At 35.6% G+C, this 22364-nt stretch overlaps 2 protein-coding genes and 1 long non-coding RNA gene across 5 annotated transcripts; 1 reads left to right on the top strand and 2 right to left on the bottom strand.

Moving 5' to 3' along the window:
* Positions 1-8: 8 nt before the first annotated feature.
* Positions 9-10902, bottom strand: LOC117209181 (WD repeat-containing protein 75). Of its 3 annotated transcripts, none has more exons than XM_033450879.1 (15): positions 10571-10901; positions 10157-10358; positions 9897-10075; positions 9689-9808; positions 9403-9590; positions 9171-9329; positions 8894-9087; positions 8634-8818; positions 8407-8570; positions 8154-8340; positions 7902-8080; positions 7657-7829; positions 7359-7541; positions 727-845; positions 9-357 (listed from the first exon to the last, which is right to left on the bottom strand). In XM_033450879.1, the coding sequence occupies exons 1-15, from the start codon at positions 10699-10701 to the stop codon at positions 111-113; spliced, it is 2610 nt and encodes an 869-aa protein (XP_033306770.1). In that variant the 5' UTR covers positions 10702-10901; the 3' UTR covers positions 9-110. The 3 variants fall into 3 exon arrangements, 1 of the variants encoding a protein (XP_033306770.1); XR_004487864.1 differs by lacking the exon at positions 9-357 and adding an exon at positions 1064-1294 and having other exon boundaries at positions 771-845; positions 10571-10902; XR_004487863.1 differs by lacking the exon at positions 9-357 and adding an exon at positions 1106-1294 and having other exon boundaries at positions 771-845; positions 10571-10902.
* On the top strand, positions 4237-6721 carry LOC117209191. The gene is made up of 3 exons (XR_004487865.1): positions 4237-4765; positions 4860-5077; positions 6608-6721. It is a non-coding gene; the product is annotated as an uncharacterized LOC117209191 (long non-coding RNA).
* A 4402-nt stretch (positions 10903-15304) lies between the features above and the next one.
* Positions 15305-21922, bottom strand: LOC117209186 (polycomb group protein Pc). Its single transcript, XM_033450884.1, has 5 exons — positions 20075-21922; positions 17228-17271; positions 17018-17141; positions 16273-16698; positions 15305-16006 (listed from the first exon to the last, which is right to left on the bottom strand). Exons 1-5 carry the CDS (start codon positions 20132-20134, stop codon positions 15386-15388), a joined length of 1275 nt encoding a protein of 424 aa, XP_033306775.1. The 5' UTR covers positions 20135-21922; the 3' UTR covers positions 15305-15385.
* Positions 21923-22364: the final 442 nt, after the last annotated feature.

The raw sequence follows: 22364 nt of genomic DNA, 5'->3' as shown, positions 1-22364 counted from the left end.
CTTGTTTCTGTATTCGTTTAAATAATTTATTAAAAAATCTATAATCACTATTTTTTTGCCAATTATTGTATAAACAATTCCTCTTTTGTGTATCGTAGAAATAAAAATCTTCACACTACATTATAAATATTTTCAGATGGTAAAGTTGGTTCAAGATTGTCATCTATCAATTGTTGTTCAATCTCCTCTCGATCTGGAAGTATAGTTCTAAGGAAAGACCAATCGTGATCGACAAGTTGTACTTTTGTCTCATCGACATTATCGATTTCAGCTACAGGTGAAGATTCACGATTTTCCGGTCGTAATAGTTCTTCTTCGCTTTCCTCTGACTCTTCGTCATTCTGGATTGTTTCATCCCTAAGCAAATCAAAATGAAAAGCATGTAATTTGTCCAAAATCGACTAACTACTAAGTTATCATTTCAAGGCTAGTACTTGAAGATCTATTACTTAAAGCTTTAAGTAGTTTTAATTTCTCAATTATAATAGTTCACTTCCAAACATTTCTCACAATTAGACTGTGGATCTTAATGCTATTTTACATTCCTATGAATATAGTTAACTTAATAGAGTTTTATTTGACTTACTAATTATTACAACGAATACTTCACTTTGAAAATTTTATATACTTTTGTTATTGTTGTTCTTTTCAATTTCAGAATAAATGTGTAAACATATCCATACAGTATACATATAATTTATTAATTACAATGTTTCATTAAATTACCTCTCGATTCTATCGTCAGGTGATTGAGTTTTTGACACAGATGGCGAGAGCAGAGATGTGATGAATGATGCACAAAGCATCTTCATGGGCGGTAACGTGTGGGCTGAGACGCTGAGAAGCTGAAAGGCATAATTAATATTAACTTAAATATCGAAATTCACGCAGTTCTTAATACATTCAAAATGTGCTTAATATCTTTTTGAAAAAAAAGAAATAAATAAATAAAATGCTCCTTTTAAATAAAAATGTTCGTTTACCTAGATAAAAATAAACAACGAATTAAAGACGATAAAGAAAGAAACAAGAAAAAAAAAAACATTTCAAGTAAGGAGCTAACTATAATTGGGAAAGATACGTATGATATTTGACGTGCGTTTACTTCTTCGGTAATACTTGTGACGCTCGCGACATCCGATTAGTTAATTAGTCTTAAGGCTGACGCAGGCACACCCCCGAACGAAAATTTCTGCAATTCCTGCAATCTTCTACTTCAGATCTAGGTTGACGCGTCTCTTACAACCTACACGAATATTCTTCTCGGTATACACCAGTTTTCGCCAGAAAGTTGCTAGAAAAGACGCATGTTTCATCAAGCAAAACACAACCGAGAAACATACACTATCTATATTTAGTATCTTAACAGAGTATAATAGTATTTCACAGAGTTTCCCTTTTCATCGATTACCATTGAGATGTCTAATATAGTCGCACGGTATTTAGTATTTTGTATGATATTATTTCCTAGTGTTTCCTTTAATTAACTCTTACTGGGATATTCCGTGCGTATAATATACAAAACTCTTTAAATAATTGTAATATTAAAATGTTAGCTAAATCAACGATAAATAATTAACGTTTATTATATTAAAAATACGAACAGCTTAACACGTTACTGTTAAAGTATTATCCTATCTTTAGAGTTACACCATCTTTTTCACTACCGGTGTTGTTAAGCTCACGAGATATACGCATAAGTAGTACTTTTTAAATAGCTGCATCGATGCAACGTACGCGTCACCGAATGTGCAAATATCAACAAATGTATTAAGCATATAAATTGACAGAGCTATTATCTTAACGAAATTAAAATCGAAACATGTAAATGGATCAAAGGTGCGTTTAATTGGGAGGAAGGTCAATCTGTCGACGTGTGACGTCCTCGTGGATTTTGACGAAACCTTTTTTAATTACCTTGTTGGTGACGCGCGTATAACGAGAAAAATAATAAAAACAGGCAGTGGGACCTCTATGACCTTGACAAAATAAAATACCGTCTTAGTCAACAATACGGCTTACTCTGTCCTATGGAATGGAGATAGATCTTTAAATTTTTAAGTGTTCAGCTTCGTTGACACTATGAGCGTTATCGCTGTAGTATTGGTTGGGCCACATATCTTTCCGGCGATCGGGTCGCATCGCAAGGCGACCTGCCAAATCGAGTCACACATATTGATAACTTTTGAACCAATGGGTTCCCAAACTCGAAACCGTTGCATTCCGTTTTTGTCCATCGAGTAACATTAGAAAATAGAAAAAAACAATTTTAGACAGAGATGCCTCGAAGAGAGGTTTAACTGTAAACGTCGTTTTATTTTTTCCAACGTCACTGGGATCGGACCACTTGTTTTTATTAGATTTCTCGTTATAATTCGATCTCGTCGAAATTCACGAGGGCGTCATACACCGACAGATTCACCGGGAAGGAACAATGCACCGCTGTGCAAGTTTACGGGAGAATGGCGACCAGTTTGAAACAATCTAAAAAGATTAGATAGAATACCCGTCTCGATATACACCTACACGCGAGGGGAATACGATTTTATTAATAGGTAACGTAACAATATCAGGACAGCCCCCGCGGGAGATAAGACTTTGTTCCTAGCTTCCTCAACAGGTTCGTCCTGACCTGATTTTACCGCAACATTTGCAAACAATTCCGGAGCGACGTTGAAAACCATCGTTCTCCATTGTGCACCGTAACGAGAATGAATAAAGGCTCGTACTGTCGAAAGTTTTGATTCTTCATCGGCTGTTGGAACTTTGCTTTCCAGTTCGTTAATCTATCCGAAAAATCGGAAACTTATTACGCACATCTGAAGCTCCGCTCCGACTGGTGCGCACGACGATCTATCATTTTTGTCGGGGCAAATGACTGTGGCCGCAGACTGACAGACATTAAGAGAAAGTTAAAGATAAATTATTGATACCGAATGAATTAATAAATTGGAATAAATAGAGATATGAAACTTATATAACGATATATTAAACTGTTTAATTATGAGCAGCGGATGTTTAATATTAGATTAATATAGTCCATCAGGATAGATGTAGAAATATGAAATTTAATTATTTCGCACGTCTAAGATTAAATTGTTGATATTAGCAAAAAAGTGAGAATATATATAGCAATGATAGGAAATAATATAAAATTATTGTTACCGAAGAGAGAAATTGTTTTGTAATTTAGAAAAATGCTAGGGTTCGTGTTTGATTTCTTGTTATGCATTTCTAGAAAAATATAGAACGTAACGTAACATAAATAAGGAACAGTCATCAGGTGGTTCATAAGCAATTAACTCTACTATTCCACAGAATTGACGCAATATGCAAGAAAGCTGTGAGCTAGCGGATATCCGTGTACTGTGAATCTTAAGTAACGACGTAGACCTACCTAATTAATCAATAGCTACGAGATGCTTTGTGTCCGCTTTTATACGTCTTCAAAACTGAAAATGCTCCTAAGCACGTTTCAAAATATCTTTATGATTATTTAGAAAAATATACAAAATATGCCTAGCACATTATTTGGAAAAAATGAAACAGGAAGATATCTCTTATAAATATGAAAAATTTAACTAGCCAAAACTATATAAATAGTGAAAATAGTTTTTTCTTTCTTTAAAACAGTCATTAAAAACGTTTAGTTCCCCGCAAAAAAATTGATATCTTCTAATAGATTCTCTCGATAAACGTTAAAAAAAATAACGCGTATAGGTCTCTGAACGATCTTGTAGAATTAATTATCCGCTGCGTCCGTGTTCTCCATAACGCCATCATTAGCGGATCATGCGGCCTTAAGGACCGCAGAAACTCATGTGATGATCCTTAATTTGCTTAGCCTCCAGACACTAAAGGCGTTCTCCAAATGGGGCAAGATTTTACTTTTAGACAAGCTGATATTATCGCGTTCATTTAAATGATCACACGCAGACCGACATCGTATACGAGACAGTTCAAACGAGTTTCTCTCTCTCTCTTTCTCTCCCGTCTACTTGTTGCACCAGCTTGGTCACGATAAGGGAAACTCGGTCTATTGATTTTGCATTGGCCTTAAAGCAATGAGATTTTGTAGCGGTACACGTGGACATCCCTTCTTGAGACCGATCTCCATTGTTCTTTGGAATGTTTGCGTGATATCAAACGGTCAGTTTATTTCTGAATTTCGCCTCTATCTCCACCCTGTTGGCTAATTACAAATTTCTTATCATCCTGAAAGAGAAGCGAACGAGTGAGATCAAATATTATTTGTTTCTTTTCTTCGCCTTTATCTCCTCTATAATTATTTCACAAAAAGATACCAATATGTTCGTTGTGATTTTCAATGTTTTCAGGCCTTTGAAAGAATTCTTCTATGTGTTAGGTGTTGAAAGTTGAGATTTTTGAAAGAATTATTCAGCCTGCAATTTTATCACGTACTTGGACGATTTCCGGGAAGATCGAGACGATTCCTTGAGTGACGCGTGCCGAAGGTTTTTCCGTCGAAGACAATGCCCTAGGTCAGAGGGACAACTGGAACGCCGTGAGAGGGTGGGAGTGCGGAGAAGTAGCTCCTATATTAAATCATGGCGAGGCCACTTCCCAAAGTCAGTTCTACGTTGAACGCTCAGCCAAGAAACTCTTCATCGTTGTGACTCTTTTTCCATCGTTTTATCGAGCAACACGTTATCATCTCTTCTTCTACTTTACTGTGAAGATATCCTTGTGAGCGGTGTCTATTCCTCGATACAATCAAGTGTAAAGCAAAAGAAGAAAATAAAAGGTAAATTTAAACAGAGGAGATCGGGATCTTGATATTCTGCAATTTGTTTGATATTCTTCGTTGAAAGTAACTTTTGGGCGTTTGTGATTGGCAGAATTTTTCAAATATTACACTGAAGTATCAAGCTGGTGACTACGTTCTTCAACTAAATTATCTCGTGTATCAAGAGAGAGTAGAAGAAGTAGCTTCCGACGTCTATCTACGACAATTTCGGGCATGAAGTTAACAGCGTGGAATTCTGTGTGCATCCTGATAGTCGTCTTCTTCCTAATGGTTACCACGTCTGCATATCCTGCTGGCAATCCAGAGATAGTGAGTACCTCTCTTCATATACTTTCAGTGAAATTGTGTAACTTACACTCGAATAACGCTGACAAGTTACTTCAACTATCTCTGATTATTTAAATTTGTTGAAGATGATACATTTATTGTGTTACTTTGATCTGTTAAACGTAATGGTACACGTCTTTCATCAACGTTCCATCGTGGTCCATTTATCACATTCTGCATCTCGTTTTCTATTTACTTTCCTGTAGATGGTTTAATACATCAATTCTTGATATGAATCTTGTTTGAAACGTAACCACGTGCTGAGAGTGGCGCGTGGGCATCTGCTTGGGGCTTTGACTCATAAAGTCGCGTTCCTCTCTGCGAATTAGGCACGTAGATGCGGTGAAAAGAACGATAAAGCGGATAAGTATAGGAAGACACGTTCGTGAGTCAGCCAATTATACAGCAACCGGTGATGTCCGGTGAATATCCAGAAACTATTAAATCAAAATGTAGTCTCTGAAAATGATGCAGCTTTCTTCATTGCATTAATTTTTCATTGCTTCATTATAATCTTCATTATAATTCTTGTTTTCGCAAAAAGAAAAAAAGAAATAATCGTTCTATCGTTTAAAAAAACGATAATTTCAAACAAGTCATGATTTTCTGGCAATCAGAAAATGTTATCGTTAGGTCGCGCGAGTTTGCATTGACAAAATGGAGCAAATAGATAAAGGGGAAACACATAATACACGTGTATGGCGATAATTTCGCCTGAAATGACATAATTCGGTCATCGATATTCATATAGATACAACAAAGACTTTCTCAATTAGATATAGAGCTATAATTGAATTTCCAATTAATTATCATACGTTGACTGTTTCATAAGTTGTTGGTTTGTGTGAAATATTTCTTTTCTTTAAATAAACAGGAATTTTTGTTTAATCTTTTACGCAGAGTACAGAGAAATCAATAGAAATAAATGGAATTCCGTGTTTCCCTTCTTATAAGCACGTGGGATGCATATGATAATATTGCAAGCACGAGTGGACGTTGCTCGCGAATGGTACTTATTAAATCAATCTCTTTTCTCTACTTGTATTGGTATATCTAATCAAACCGAACTGTAGGTGGTACCGTAAACAGAAATCATGCTTGTGAAAATTCCGTTCGAATCGTTCGATTATAATTAATTCCTCCAAAGTCACAATCTCGAGATTCTATTTCACAAATATTTTTATCACAATTTTTTTTAATATTTCATAGCGATATTAAAATTGTAATATAATTTAGAAACGGAAGGATGATGTTAAATTACTTGAAATATATCATAGTTTTAATTTTGTATAATTTTTAAATTAAATTCTAAAATTAAATAAAAAAAAAAACGTCGCAATTATTAAAACAGAAATGATAAAAGTGATTTATAAATAAAATTTGCATAAAAAAGGAACATTTTAAATTGCGACTTCCTTTTATCGAAACGATTGTTCAATTTATTTATATATTTGTTTCATAGTGCACACAGTTCTTTAAGTTTTATTAAACGTTACCAATTATTTTTTTAAGATGTATAACTTGCAGGCGATCGAGAATATGCGACAGATCCCACAGTGGCACTGTTTACGCTACAGAAAATTCGATCTCGTACGCCGGTGTCGGAATTACCGTTTAGGAAGGAAACACTGACAAACACAAACTCATCGCAATCCCGTATGGACGACCGCAACGAATAAGTCACAATATTTCAAGTTTCATCGACCAGCTGTTCTAAATGTTCTGCTGCAAATACTCAAACTTATATAAAAATGAAATGAGATGTGGCACGCCATAATAACACTTTGGAATTACTTATGAACTTAGTTGATAAATGCAACTTGCATAGATTTTAATTTAATTCTTCATGTCTCGTTATTTACTGCAAGACTGTATTTCCAAGACTTCAAAATTTATCTTCATCTTTTAATTTGTATAAAATAGAAACGGGAAAGAAGATAGATAAAAAGATGAGAATATCTTACGGGATTAACAGTTTCCATTTTCCTAAGATTAAAACTTTGATAAAGATTACTATATATTGTATTAAGTTATTAATATTACTTGTACTTCTATATTTCCTACTTAATTATTTATACTATATTTTACGAGAAATTGTGTATATATAAACGCTCTTTGATCTCATTGTAAAATGAGAATATGTTCTAGAATAAAATTATTTTTTCTATCACGAAATTATTTTCAGATGAATATCACCTACCTGTCGAATCATACGTCCACTAATTATAAACATAAATTGCAAAGGTATATTTTTTTTACTTACCTCTTTCACCATTCCTTTTCCTGTTTTCAGTTGTTCGTGCATAAATAGAGCGGGTACTTCCTTGTCTGTGGTAGTTGTGCTCGCTATTAAATTGCTAAACGCGGTCGCAGGAACTGTTGCATTCGTAGATAAAATTTCAAGAGAAATAGTCACTTCGGATTCTGGTTCTAACGTTAATAATTCCTATTGATAAAACAATTAAATATATATAGTACATATGATCATTGTATTGGATGATTCAATAAATGTACAGATATTTTATATCAATACGTTTTGCATACATTTGCCGTGTACATACTTGATTAGAATCTAAAAAGAAAAGCTGCGATCTTCGTTGCCACGATCTGTACGATGAATCTCTTTTCACTTGTAAATGTGGTACAAAGGTGGCTCCCAAAATGAAACTATTATTTTCGATAAAATCTTTTCTTGTGTAGACGGGTGTCGATTTGTGGGGTGTGAATACAAACACTAAAATTAATAGATTACTTGCTATGCAAAAATAAAAATTTGGGTATCTTTTAAAGCAAGTTATATATTTACGTGAATTATCGGTGGTGAAAACAGCCATGTACGTTGATTTCGGATCTGCCGTAAGAGTTGCAATTTTTAGAGGTACGCTCCATATTAACGTAAGCGATAGGATGTTCCACACCGCAATATGCTGCGTGGAAACTGCTACCACAAGATGACAAGCATCTTGCTTTCCAAATTCAATTCGCCTAGTAAAACATATATAATAATCCCAATGCTGTTCTTATGATTATTATAAGGTCTATTTTTCATAAAACTTACGTCACTGGATACTGATATTGACAGTGTGTAAGGCTACATTTAAACGTACAAGTATCGGGAGTCCATATTGTTAGACTAGAATCGAAACCAATACCAACTAATGAACCATCAATTGAAAAACCAGCATCCGTTGCAGGCAGATTTCTGTAATCTCCTACACTATGGCACTGCCAGCATTTATTTTTTTCTACAACAAATATAATCTTAAAGTTTAATACTACAATTCTCTTATTACAATATAACTTTTACATACTGTGTAAAGATGAAGGTTCTACAAGATGCCATAATTTGAATTTTCTATCTCTGCCTGTTGTAACTGCCAGTGTTCCCTCGTCACCGAATAACATGCACGGTTGGAAGTGCAAAGCATTCACACCGCCATCGTGAGGAAGCTCGATTGACGTGTTTAATGCGAACCTAACAGGTTGACAACACAGAAACTTAATATTTACACATCAAGAATGCATATCTTGTACTTACTGTTGTTGTTTAACGTTATACATCCAAAATTTCAGCCTCACTTCTATACATGACATTTTATCGTTTCGTTCTTCAACAGTCGCCATCCACATACCATCATGATTTATTGCTATCTTTGTAACTTCCGTGTTTATAATAAGTACATTACGCTCTTGCGTTAAAAAATTTTGTGCCGTAATATTTATCTGAAAATTTATTAACAAGTTAATAAACGACAGAGCGTAAATTTTTTACCTGTTTTATATTACACTGTTACTCACATTATATAATAAACTTTTCGTATGGGTATTATAAAATTGAACATGTCCTGTACGACTATTTAAAACTAAACAATTCGTACGTGGATCAACGATAAGACCAGCAGGAAATAAATCTTTAGAAGATAAGGTCACGCCCCATGTAAAATTTTGTATAACTGATGTCAATTTTCTTTGTGGATTTACAACCACGATACCTATGAATATAGATATATTTTATAAATATATTTCATCTATCTAAAATAGATCTAAAGATTTAAATATCTAAAAATATTCATACCATTATCTAAAGTAGATACAGCCACATATAAATTATCAGGAGCAATAGTAAGGTGTTTAATAGGTGCAGGTAATCGAGGAAGGAAGGATTTTTGATGTGAATTTGCTAAAACCCATTTCACTAGAACACATTCTCCTCCTCCTGTATACATGTGACCACCTGCAATTTTTATGGTATATACAGTTATTGTACATGTTGAAATTTAAAAAAATATAAGAAATATATATCTTACCTGATTTACTGAATGCTATTTCTGTAACAGGTAATGTATGCCAATGATAAACTGCTGTATAAGGTCTTGTTTGAAACAAACCCTTCCATACTACGACACGACCAGTTGTATCTCCTGTGGCAACACATTCTTCTTCTGGATGTCCAGCAATGCATGTTGGTATTCTACCTGTTTTACCTGTCTTATGTCTGCGATCATGAAATACAGTGGCATTTATAAGTATTTTTTATTGAAAATTTCAGTTTGTCTTTAATGTTAAATAATTTTTCTTAAGTATAATACATACAATTTATCAACAAAATTTCTTGATGGATTCAATATATGCAAATCTACATCATGAAGGAGTGCTATTAAATTTTCACCATGATTACCAATTATATCAACATAGTATTCATAAGATTTTGTCCTGTAATAATATGTAAGAATAATACATCACATAAATAATACATAATAAGAGCTTCATTCATAATTATCGAAGTGCAAATTTTTCTTACGATATACATGTAGACTTTGCACAAACTCCATTATCTAGATCAAATAACACTATATAAATTTTTGTATTGCATTTGGAAATATATGTTACAAGCACTTGACGCAACTCATTTCCATTATGAGTTTTATAATTTACAATGTGAAACGTTTTTATTTTTGGCTCTATTTGAAATTTTAATTTCTGTAAAAAGTATAACAATTATGGATTTATAAAAGCCTCAAAAAGGGAAATCATGGTAAAAAATACATTTAATGTTTATACCAATTTCTTTGTGATAATGCCACTTTGACAACTCCAAAAATTTAATTCTCCATTTTCTGTACAGGCAATGATCAGATTAGGATTTTCTGGATGTATTATTAATCCTGCAATTCTGTAATTTGCTGGTTCTAATTCTTTAACAAAATCTCCAGTTTGTGTACTGTAAGCTCTTATAACATGCTTCCATACTATGTATAATGTTCTGTAACATATATGTATTATTTAATAGAAATATTAACTATAACTTTGTTCTTGAATACCGTAGTCCAACATTTATAACGATATTTACTCATATAATTTCATTAACAAAATTAATGAAGTACATGTTTAGTACCATCATGTTTACAACCAGAAATTTTATATTTAAACGCCAAAAAAAATTATAATTTTTGTATATGCTGAATTAAAACTTACTCTCCATCGTGTGAAAAAACTGGCCGTTGATCAATTATACTTCCTCCGCCTTTTCTCGTTAAAACTAAATCGTCTACATCAATTACTTCAATATTTGTTGATTCGCGTCGCGTATTTAATTTCATTTGCATTTTTTCACTTATGTCGTAAGAGATCAATGTTCCTAATAATTAAACGCGGTATTGTATACCCCATATATTAATGACACAATAAGATATAAAATACAGTAAAAAATATTATATTTTGATAACTACAAACGCTTAAAACATAAATTAACCAAACCAAATGCCTATCACATGGTGTCTTCTCGCATCCAAAGATCCAAATACTTAAACAAACTTCATCTACCATTTCTGCAACTGCAATGATAAAAATACCTAAATCTTTAAGTGCAACTTCATTTCGAAGAATCATAGTATATTTTTTCACAATCGTAATAACAGCTAGTAATAATCTTAATAAATGTAAAAAAATTTGTATAATTATTTATATATTTAATATTCATAAATAAAAACTCAATTATAATAAAATATTTTAAAAACTTGTTATTAATTTACAGACTACACATTCACCTACTATAGCAATTGAAATTGTAGTTTAGCGACATCTGAAATACTTTATGCACGTCATAAAATGCATCGATAACTGTAGTATTCCTTTTATCGGAATCCACAATACGATATATCGACATAGTAGATTCGAACCGTAGGGAATCTTCTTTATCAATAGTAAATGAACTAGTCATTTATTAATTCTACTAACATAATAGAATTGATCGGTTTTAAATTGAATTACTTCCTCTACCGATAAGTTTCAATTTCTTATCGTAAAAAATTGTATCTTTATAATGATTATGCTCATATTATTGTATTCTGTATATTCGTTAAATATTAATAATGAATGTGTGATATTAATAAAAAGAAAGAAAATTGATAAAACATTAAACACAATAATGTTTATACTTTAACATACTCTATTCGACGAAACCTTTTTTTCGAGTAACTGTTGCTTTATTCTCCCTTAACTTTACACATTATGGACAGTAACATAAGTGGGAACTTAGAAAAAGAAAAACTGATCAGGCTTTCAAGCTACTTCAATAAATAAAGCGCATGAATTTCGGCTTTGAGTGGATGGTAAACAAGTACTGCACGCGAGCAAAGATTCAAATAAAGATTTTATTGAAATATAAGGAATCTGTACCAGACAGAACTAAAATTACCGTTTAAATTTGGTACTACCGGGGTTCATATCGTATATGCCTGCGTAATCGCTGGGTTATCTTTTCACATTTTTTCCTCTCTCCTTGTGTCGGTGTGTGTGTATCTGTGTTGACTTCATCTTTTTTTTTTTTTAAATCGTTATAAGTAGAATCTGAATATTTCTATAAGTACAGAAACAATATTGAAGGTACGCGCACAGTCTATCTCAAAGTCTCTAAAGCTAAAAAGGATTTTTCTCCTAGATCAGCAGTTCTGCGATTCTTACATTTACAACTTAAAGGGGTTTCTTGCTTTCCGTTTCTCTATTTACAATTATGATAAACTGAAAGGTCTAAAGCTACGCGTTCTCTCTCTCTCTCTCTCTCTCTCGCCCTTTGTTTCATTCTCACTCTCGCTCTAAAATCGCTCCGTTATCATAGAATTGTAAGTGTTCAACTATTTACAATTTTTACAGAATATTTCTCTCTCAATATACAGAGTGTATTGGTTTACATTACACAACAATTTAATAAACGCGTATTTAAAATTCCTTGCAAACGCGAATTGCAAGAAATCGCGCGACCTAACTGCGCGCAAATAGTCCCACTTTTTTTTCTCGTTTAAAAAGATAAACCGTTACAATTCTGCTTCTCGCTTGGAAATAGATCGTACATAGTCAATCGGAAAAAAAAAGAAGAAATATTAAACATCTATTACTAATGTATCGTCGATTTATCATTTCAAATTATATAGTTAATCAATTTTAATGTACGACAGAGAAGAAAATTTTTCCTTTCCTTGTAAAATGGGACGTATCGCGCGCATAGTCTCTAATACTATACTAAGAATGTAAAAACAAAAAAAAAAAACTTTTCTTTCTTTATATTAGTTAGAATAAATAAGCAACGTATATGTATTTTTTTTCCTTTTAAGATTTACGCTTATACAATTAACTGTATCACGAATTTACTGGTTCCGAAATTGGTGCACACGCGGCGCCAAATGTACGGTGCAGCGGAAGTTAAAAAGAGAAAGAAAGATAAAATAAAATAAAATAAAATAAAAGGAAGAGAATAGAGTCAATCTTTGAGGAAGTTTAACGACATTAATTAATTACATTGTTTGGATAGAAGATCGTTAGAATTTGGTTGTACTCGATTCTCTGTTCAAGATGACCGTTTTCGAGGTAGGAACATTCCTATTTGGTGAATACACGTCGACAACCCATCTTAAAAAAATAAAATGGCGCTCTCTCAAGGATATGCATAAATATTTCTCGAAATACATATTCGTAAGTATATATATATATATATATGGTTGGAATTAAATGTCGCGTGTATGAAAACGTATAATACGCAGTCAGTCCTTAAATTCAAATGGAAAAAAAAAGGGAAATGAAAGAAAAGATACCTTTGAAGGTATAAAAAAAAAAATGCAACATCTAACACGTTTAAACAATACTTAATCGATTCGTAACAAAAACACCGACAACCGATATAAAACATGTTATATAGATTATAAAGTTATCATGTACTACGTTGTTGATAACGTACATCGTTTTGCTTCCCTTTTTCAGCTTGTTTGTCACTGTGCATTGAACTGTATGTGTACGTGTGTGTAGGTCTGTTTGTGTGAGTGTGATGCTATAACAACTTGAAAAAAAAAAAAAAAAAAAATCAATAATGCGTTCGTGCCTCTAAACAAATCTAAAATCTACGAACGAATGGTACATCTCTTTTCGTTTCTTCTTGTGACAAAATATTACTCGCTAAGAAAAAGAGAAAAAGAAATGAGTGTGATATTCATCAGTTAAATACAATATAATATCATAATGCTGAGAAATACGTCATCAAGATAACATTAGTTCCTTTTTTGTTACTTTTGTTTCTATATACTCGAAAATTCATTTTTTTCGTATTTTCTTAAAACGCTTCTACGAAGCTGCTTTGATTATTCTAAAAATGAATTAGAAAAATATTTCTTTCCAGATCTGTACTATTTTATCATATTAAAATTTGAAATTAACTAATTTACAATGGTACTCCACCATTCTTTATCCTTTTTTTTTTCTGCAGAATTCTAATACAAGCGGAAATGCAATCAATGAGAAAATGTTATTTATCCTCTAAAATGTTTCTTTCAGATCTTTTTGCATTTTCTTTTTTGTCTGATTTTCGTACACAGAGTTTACGGTCTATCAAGCGTCTTTAAAATGTACAAGTGTATGCCACGACGTGACAGTGACTCGTGTACCATTGTTCTTTCGCGTTTATTTGTCGCATAACGATAGTCTTATTATCTTTTATCCGCCGACTTACACGATAATTTTCTATTCGACACGCCGGAACTGACCGTTCGAATTTTTCTCCCCAATCAAATCCACGTCCAATTTTAGGTTCACGTAACATCTTGTTCTAGGAAACTGCGAGTTGAACAATTTCTTTGTAATTACACATAACCTCGACCATCCTCTTCGCAATCACCAAAAAAGAGTCCGTTTTACTTTTTTAGAAAAAGTCCTTATATATATATGTCGGAGAAGCGTCAGGAATAGAGTTGTGGGCGTTTGCTAGATCTTGGAATGGGCCATCACGGGGTTATAACAAAGGTACGGCCTGGTAATACTACCGATTCGACGATCAACCGCGGTGGTTGGGCACTTGCGATACTACGTTGGTCTTGAGTTCGATAACAAATCCACGGTCAACGGGAGAATAGATATACTTGCTCTAACTGAAACGTGTACCACTCATCGATCGTAAGACGCTACTCCCTTCGTCGATCAGATCTCAAGAAAGAATGAATTTTCGTCCTGATGATGCCACCGAGGAAAGCTATGATGGGATGTGTCCACGGACACGAGTTCATCGGATTCGTCGAGTATAGCCCTCGTTCCGAAAGTAAGCGAAATTGACGTCGCTGTCAATTGGCAAATTTGGGGCAAAGACTGCTTGTCCGTTTGAAGAATCTTAATTACCGAAAAAACCCAGGTTTTATAGCGGATCTTCGGGCTAACTGGATTTGTGCTATGTAAGTGCCTCAACATCCGGTATTCATTGTCCGAAGGAACTGTTGGCATGTTGTACTGTCAGGTACCTCTAAGGGTATTCTTTTAATGAGGGTCATACTATCCCTCCGTACCTTTGTTAGAAGTGCCCGTCCCGTTGACCGCGGCTACATTTGGCGGCTGATGGTCGCCTTGAGCCCAAGTTTATTATAACCGATCGCCAACAAGTACAATTGGGTAGAATGACGGTAAGTTATTTAATCACAAACTGTAAGCTTTAATTACAATTTTACGGATTTTCCCGAAGTTCCAGAGGAAAGGCTCCGGTGTCCTTTCATCTCCGACATATAATATAAGTATACATATACGTATATACATACATATATATATATATATATATATATATATATATATATATATATATATATATATATATATATATATATACGTATATGTATGTATGTATATATATATATATGTGTGTATATATATATATATGTGTGTTCAGTATTTTCGACTCTACACTTCAACGTGTGAAAATAATTTATATTTACAAGCTGGTTCAGTATTAGAAATTCGCGTTAAAGCGTCCTTATTTAAAGATCGTTAATAGATATCGCTCTTTGGATCCCTTTCCCGGAAGAATCCTTTTTCAGTCTTGCACTCCCTGATGGTAACGGTCTTCAAATTTACCGTCACGTCTGTAATGAACACCTGATCGGCAACTGGATTCCGCGCGTGCCAGTAATCCGTACCAGGACTTGAAAGAGGGACATACATGTCGGTCTTCGAGATTTCCGTTTGCTTCACGCTCGATGTATTGCTATTGTTGCTATTACTGTTGTTGTTATGATTGTTGCTATTGTTATGACTATGATGCCCATTGACGACGGTCGGTAACCTGTTGTTGTTTGTATATGAATCCGTAGGGCTAGGTGACTTGTGACCGTTCGCGTCTACTGTCACAGCTCCGTTCGACTTCTCTTGTTTTTGCTCAGACAAGTGCCTCTTTTTGGTAGGCTGTTCCAAAGGCGTGTCTATCTGAGGGGAGAGAGGTGCTGGCGGTGCACGCGGCAGCGAGGGTGGAGGACCGTGAGGCACGTCAGCTTCGGCACGCTTTTTCTCTTGCACCGCTGGAGCTGGTGTCGTCGGCACCGCTGGCAGCGGTTCCTCCGGTGTCGACTTCACGCTTGACGATGACGGCCTCCTGCCGTTTACCTTGTGACTCTGCAACGTATTTACAATCATATGCTTATTATTTTAGAAATTATTTCAATGTATTCCTTATTTATTTTATTATTTTTTGTCCTTATTATAATATATGCTACAAATTTTTGATAGATTTCGAAATTATGGACACTTCTGTGATTAGTTGTATATAATTGAACACTTTGTTAACTATCTATAAATTCAAAATATAGATTAGCACTGATTAAACTCTATAGATAAACTCCATAAGACGAAGAGAAGAAGAGGAATGAACGAATACTTACGTGATAAGAGGGAGACGTTGGATTACTCTTCAGGGGCAATAGTCGAGGTATTTTGTTTGGAGGAGGACTTCCACTACCACTGCTTGGACTGCTCGTAGTAATGGTAACACCAATTTTTCCCGATTCTTTGCTGAGAACCTCGGCCTTTCTTTTCGTACCAGTCGGTTCTCTCCTAGGCAGTAGAGGACTGTCTATACTACTATTGGAACAATCTGAATCAACACTGAACGCGGATGCAGATAATTCTGGGGCTGTTGGCGATTCGTGCCCATCGACGGAACTCGGAAGCGTATCTTCGTCAGGTGCAACGGGATTTAGGCGAGGCGCGGAGGTGCTACCGATAGTTGATTCGTCTTGACTATCTTCTCCAACTCTCTCGTCTCCGCCGGGCTCTTCCTCGACGACCAAGTTAGCCAAAACGTGTTCCTGTGAATTATAAAAATGGTTTAGTTTATTGAAATATTTGTACAATTTTACGTTAAAAATTATAGAAGAAAATACAATAATTATCTTACTGCTAAGAATGAAAAAGGTTTCAATATAATTGAATGAAAGCTTAATTTTTAATAATTTCCATTTCCACACATTTAATTAGAAACACATTTAAATGTAATGTCAATAATTTAAATTTGAAAATTTGAATTAGAAAATATGCAGTATGTACTACAGTACACAGTAATATATTATCATATTACATATATATAATTTTGCGAACATGAATTGCGAATATGAATAAATTACTTACGTTATATCTAGTATCCCTCCGCCTAGGTCTCCTTGCAGTCACATCTCCACCTTTTTGACTTTCTTCGTATAATTCAATTAACCTGACGTCTAAGATGTTTTCTTCGGGTTCCCATGTGTTGTGTCTGTAAAAAGTGAAAACGCTTACATTCATAATCTGTTAATGATAATGAACCTGTTAACAACTTTATCAATTGTACTTTTAACTTACTTTTTGCTCCATCCTTTCCATTTTACGAAGTACTCTACTTTGCCCTGGCAGAAACAGAAATCATTCACTTATGACAAATAATTCATAACTATAAGAATAAAATATGGAAATGAATCCGGCAATTATACATCTCACGAAGATACAGATCCGATATTTTTAATTGAAAATTTAACTAAATAATTTTATGCAGTTCAAAAATGAAGTATCTTTATTAGCGTGTTATTATTTTTATGTTATATTTTTAATAATAATTAAAATTTTTTAGAAGCTCATCTATATCAATGCTACACGAAGTACTACTAAAAAAAAACCAGTATTTTTAGTGTAATATTTTGCAGCTATATCACATGTGCAAGCATAAAGAATGGAAATCTAACTATTGTAAAATAAATGTTTATAAGAAACTCCAAGGAGTACTAATATGCACAAATTATTACTCCCTTTATGTTAAGATCGTGAATGTAGAGTAACAAAAAGTAGTATCCTAAACTTGATTCATCATCTATAAAATTAGTTTACATTCAATGAATTACTATAATACACATATATATCGCTTATGATATTTATACAAGAGGAACGATATTAATATAATCAGTACTTAAATCAGATAAAAATACCCAATATCATACTATCAACAAAATTATGCCCTAATGAATTACTCATAAACCTAACGAATTATGTATTGAAAGATAACCAAGATGCAGGAATTGTATCATTTCTCCATCTGGAAGTAGCCTAACGAAACATCATCCCCTAAATCGTCCCTCCATTTCCCGGTACGACGCTTTTACCAAAAGAAAAAAGAGAGAAGCGTTTTAATAGAAACCAGAAGATTTTTACAATCTCTACTGAATTGTGCAATGCACATTGCACTCTTCCAAATCTTGCAGATCTGTGACATAGACGCAATGAGAAATCGAGATAAGACTATGACTACGATGTACGATTTTATCCTTTTCATATTAACATACGTACTATATGCAGATGAAAATTCACGAGGGTACTTGATACACAATTTTTCTAATAACTCATTAAAAATCAACGTGGTGTTAACGCCATATTTATTATATTTTCGTAAAACGATAATCTTTATAATTTATTTAACTTATTTTTTCAATAATATTACGTTTACGCAATTTTCCTACATTATCCCACTACTTTATTCTTAATGGATTAATACACTATATGCAGATATCATTTTGCAAAAGGATATTTGATACATGATTAAATTTTTAATTTTTACGTAATTTTAAGAATTGAACTATTTCGATATCACATAAAATGATAAAAAATAGATCTGCAATGACTACGACTTTATCCTCTTTGTTTTACTATATACAGGCATAATTTATGACGAACACATTTGATACATAATTTAATTTCTTATTTTTATAGAATTTTTATATAACAAACATAATAGTTATGTATTATGTATGAGTGGTTGTTTGAATACGTCGACCGATAAAAAGACCCTTGGCGCCAGTCATCGTTGATCACGATGTCAGAATGTGGCCGATTGCAAAGATCCGTTTCGCGCGTCTGCGTCGGAACGACGGATTTTCGAATCCATCTCCGTAGGAGCGTACGGTCGATAAAACGGGCGGCGTTGACTTCCACGAGAACCGCTGATACGGCTCACCTATTGGCCGTCGGCCAACGAACGAAAGCATGCCGACCGCTCTAGGTGCGCAGCTAGTCTGACAGTTGGAAAACAATGACATAACTGTGCAGGTATAGGACACGTTGCTTTATCGCGCATGAGCCGCTCGCAGCTGAGAAATCTCGCGTGTTTTATGTCGATTTACAACGTTGCCAGCCGAGACCATGTCGTTACTCCGAAGATCACCGCCACGGTAAAAACGCATAAATTCTTGCATAAATCGCGACCGTTTTCAAACAACCATATCACAGATATTGGTGCAATAATAAATCAATCAATATTATTATAAGTTTAATGCGAGATTATTTGGAGAATTCTCCACTTGAAACCTGAATGTCAGCGCGTTTTTAATTGAAATATTGAATTTGTAAGTTTGGACAAGAATAATAGACTGTTGTGTAATCACCTTCATATGGTGTGAATATGATTACGAACATGTTATAATATCTCTGGCGCGAATTTTGAATGTTATGAAATTCTGATATTTTAGTTTGTGCCTTCATAAGTCGTGATATAAGGAAATGAAACGATTGTCAACTGAGAATTAAAAAATTTTTGTAAAATTAAGTTAATCAGAAATTCAAGTATATTTGTAGACTTCCAATTACTATCACGTGTTATACGCTACATATATAGTTATGACCCATTTATCTTTCAGAAGAAAACATTGTTTGGGTTAATTAGCAAGCAATAAGTTTCACAAATTGATTAGAAATTTAGTAATCCTTTCATTTATTACAAAGTTTCATTAAGTGTTTCAATAAATCGTAGTAAATTGTAATAAAAGTATCAATTAATAGAATTCGAATAAATTAAATGAATAATGAGTTTGAAAATTAAAAACTAAAAAGAAAAAGAAAATTATCATAACATTTATTTTTCCCGAAAAGGCACGCGGTAATGCATAGATATTTAAAGGCATATTTACAATATAACGAAATAAATAAACGTAGTATTTCCTATAAAACGTTAATGTACCAATAAAACGTGCCTGTTCGAGTTCGATGAGAGATATCGAGACCATCGTACATGATAGAAATCGCAACGGGAGGGGCAGAATTGTCGAAACGATAGAGGTGGGAAAGAGAAAGATCACGAAGAGGGGAGGAGGAACCGGCAACGACGCGTAGACAAACAGATTCCATGTAGTGGCGCTATCTGCTGGTGACGGTTCGCATTTCTCTTACCCGCTTTTCCCTCTTCTTTATAATCCGTTCCGCGGCGTAAACTCTGTCACCTAGATCCATGTTTTTAATCCTTGTTCGTTAGATCCGTAATAAAAGCTGTTAATATATCCAATAAGAGAGTGGAGGGTGTCACTAAAAAACCACACTGAGTAACGTAACACCATATGTACCTATGCCGTAATCTGACCACGATGCTCTAATTTAATCGAGATGACACACCGTGTAAACACAATAAACACGTGTTGTCTCGTATACGAGAAGACTCGGCATTGCTCGATGTTTTTCGCACTGATCGGGACTGAGTCGACCGACTGGTGATTAGAGTGGCTGCTATTTCAGCAGCGAGGCGGCAATGCGACCGATGTTTTTTGAAAGGCCAGTAGTCGCGGCAAGACCGGCGAACACGAGCGAAGTCGGCGTACACGCACGTCCCATCGGGAAGGGAATTTCAAGCGGCACAGTTTGCGCGCCGCGAGTTTCTTCTACGTGTGTTCACCTTACGGATAAATCTGCGTACGATATTTGTCGAGGAATACGAGTACGCTTGACTTGTGTGTCTCGTCTCCGAATTGGTATCGAGACTTATAGTGGTGCCTGGTGTTGGCCGGCAACACACGTTTTCTGCTTCTGCTGGTGCTGCTACTCCCTTCGTGCAAGATCGGGGTTCGTGACGTCAGCAATTCCCCCTCACCTCGTAAACACCAAACATGGCCGTCGTACGGATATACGCTGATCGAGTGCGTCCGAAACTGATGGTGAAAACTAACGTCGATATAGGCACTGGAAACTCGTGGATCCGTGTACGAAGTGCAATAGGACGTTTTAAAGCCTCGTGAACGGCGTTGAGTCTGTCTATATACGAATATGTAAAAACTGGAGCGATCGACTCACAGCGTCTAGCACATTCTGCGGATCGAGGCCGACTAGAGCCGAGGTCTGCCGAACTCCCCTCGCAAGCTTAGTGGACTCGCCCGACCCGCTCGAGGTTAGGAGGGGAGGGGGTAACGGTAGAGAAAGAGTATCAGAAGGGGAAGGGAGAAACTCTCAACGGTACGTGCGCCGCGCATACAACGGAGAGAGAAAGATAGAGAAAGCAAAAGAAGGAGAGTGTGATTGAGTGACCGAGGACGAGAAGGGTGGGGAGAAGAGGGAGAGAAGAGCAAGCGCAATGGAGGTAGAAAAGAGAGACGGCGCGACCAGGAGCGCCGTCCTCGGAACAAGAAAGCTGCCTGCCTGCTTGCCTGCCTGCCGCCTGCCTGCTAGCCAGCCACCCCAAGTTCCCTTCTAGGTACGTGTATGCGTATATTTGTGTGAGAGACCAGTCGATGCAACGTTGCCAACTCTATTTCGTCGATAGCACCGCACCAAATGTCACTGGCGTATTACCCGATTAACTCGAGAATCGACTATGCCGTCGTTACGTTTATCACTTGTTATCACAAACAAAACGAATCGATCGATGTGTCCTTCTAGAAACACACGCGTGATTTAATCACGATGCTTCAAGCGATCAAGGTACCGCTTTTGCCGTGTCGATTCGCGCCCACGATCTGGCAACACTGTATCCTCTTGCGACGTACTGTCACACACTACATAACACTACCGCACGGCATCGCATACGATGCTTTTATAATAAACAGACGTTTTCGAACGGACTATTCGCAAAAATCGGAAACTCGCCGGAATGATAACACACGGTATCGAGTACGATCAACGTAGAATAGAGCGCGTCGCAGTAAAACCGGCGGCACTGTTCGTGAAAACGTGTGCAACCTCAACGGATCCCGAAACGAGAGTGTCCTCTCCGTGCCGACGAACACATAGGGAGAGCGGTTCAGCAAAGGAAAAGGAGAGGGATACAAAAGGAGTGAGAGAGCCAGATGGGGGAACCTCTGCTCTTCTCCGTCCTTCGGCGCAAATAGCAGGATAAAAAAGCCACGACAGTGGCGCTCGATTGGTGGGATTCTCGAGGCGCTACCAACGCTTCTAACCCCGCTGAGCACGGCGACCAATCGACGAGTGGCACAGCCCACGTCCGTTCCCCTCGACTCGTCGAGAAGGCGGGCTCACGGACGATCGTCGGTCGACGGTTCAGTTCGAGGTCCCCATCGCCGTGCCGCGCGCGTCCCTGTATTCCCCTTCGACAACAGCCTTTCCGTTTTGCCGCAACTTTCCCCCTCTGTGTATGTTCAAACAGAGACAGCAAATTCTCTCCCTCCCCATCACACTCTTCCCCTCGTGCAGGAAACCCGAATAGCGGAGCGCGCTACCGTGCCACCGGTCATATCTC

This window comes from Bombus bifarius, unplaced genomic scaffold, assembly GCF_011952205.1.
Source record: "Bombus bifarius isolate JDL3187 unplaced genomic scaffold, Bbif_JDL3187 scf7180000008166, whole genome shotgun sequence".
Taxonomy (NCBI): Eukaryota; Metazoa; Arthropoda; class Insecta; order Hymenoptera; family Apidae; genus Bombus; species Bombus bifarius.
The sequence above is the reverse complement of the archived record's forward strand: the minus strand, read 5'-3'. Positions and strand labels throughout refer to the sequence as shown.

Bases quoted from the DNA above. Each gene is read 5' to 3' on its own strand.
- LOC117209181 (XM_033450879.1), bottom strand. From the start codon at position 10,701: ATGCAAATGAAATTAAATACGCGACGCGAATCAACAAATATTGAAGTA. The intron at 9,330-9,402 runs GTAAGATATATA...TAAAAATTGCAG, and splicing joins AATAGCATTCAGTAAATCAG to GTGGTCACATGTATACAGGA. The intron at 8,819-8,893 runs GTGAGTAACAGT...ATAAATTTTCAG, and splicing joins CGAAAAGTTTATTATATAAT to ATAAATATTACGGCACAAAA.
- LOC117209186 (XM_033450884.1), bottom strand. From the start codon at position 20,134: ATGGATCTAGGTGACAGAGTTTACGCCGCGGAACGGATTATAAAGAAG. The intron at 17,272-20,074 runs GTAAGAGAAATG...TGTTTCTGCCAG, and splicing joins TAAAGAAGAGGGAAAAGCGG to GGCAAAGTAGAGTACTTCGT. The intron at 16,007-16,272 runs GTAAGTATTCGT...AATACGTTGCAG, and splicing joins CAACGTCTCCCTCTTATCAC to AGTCACAAGGTAAACGGCAG.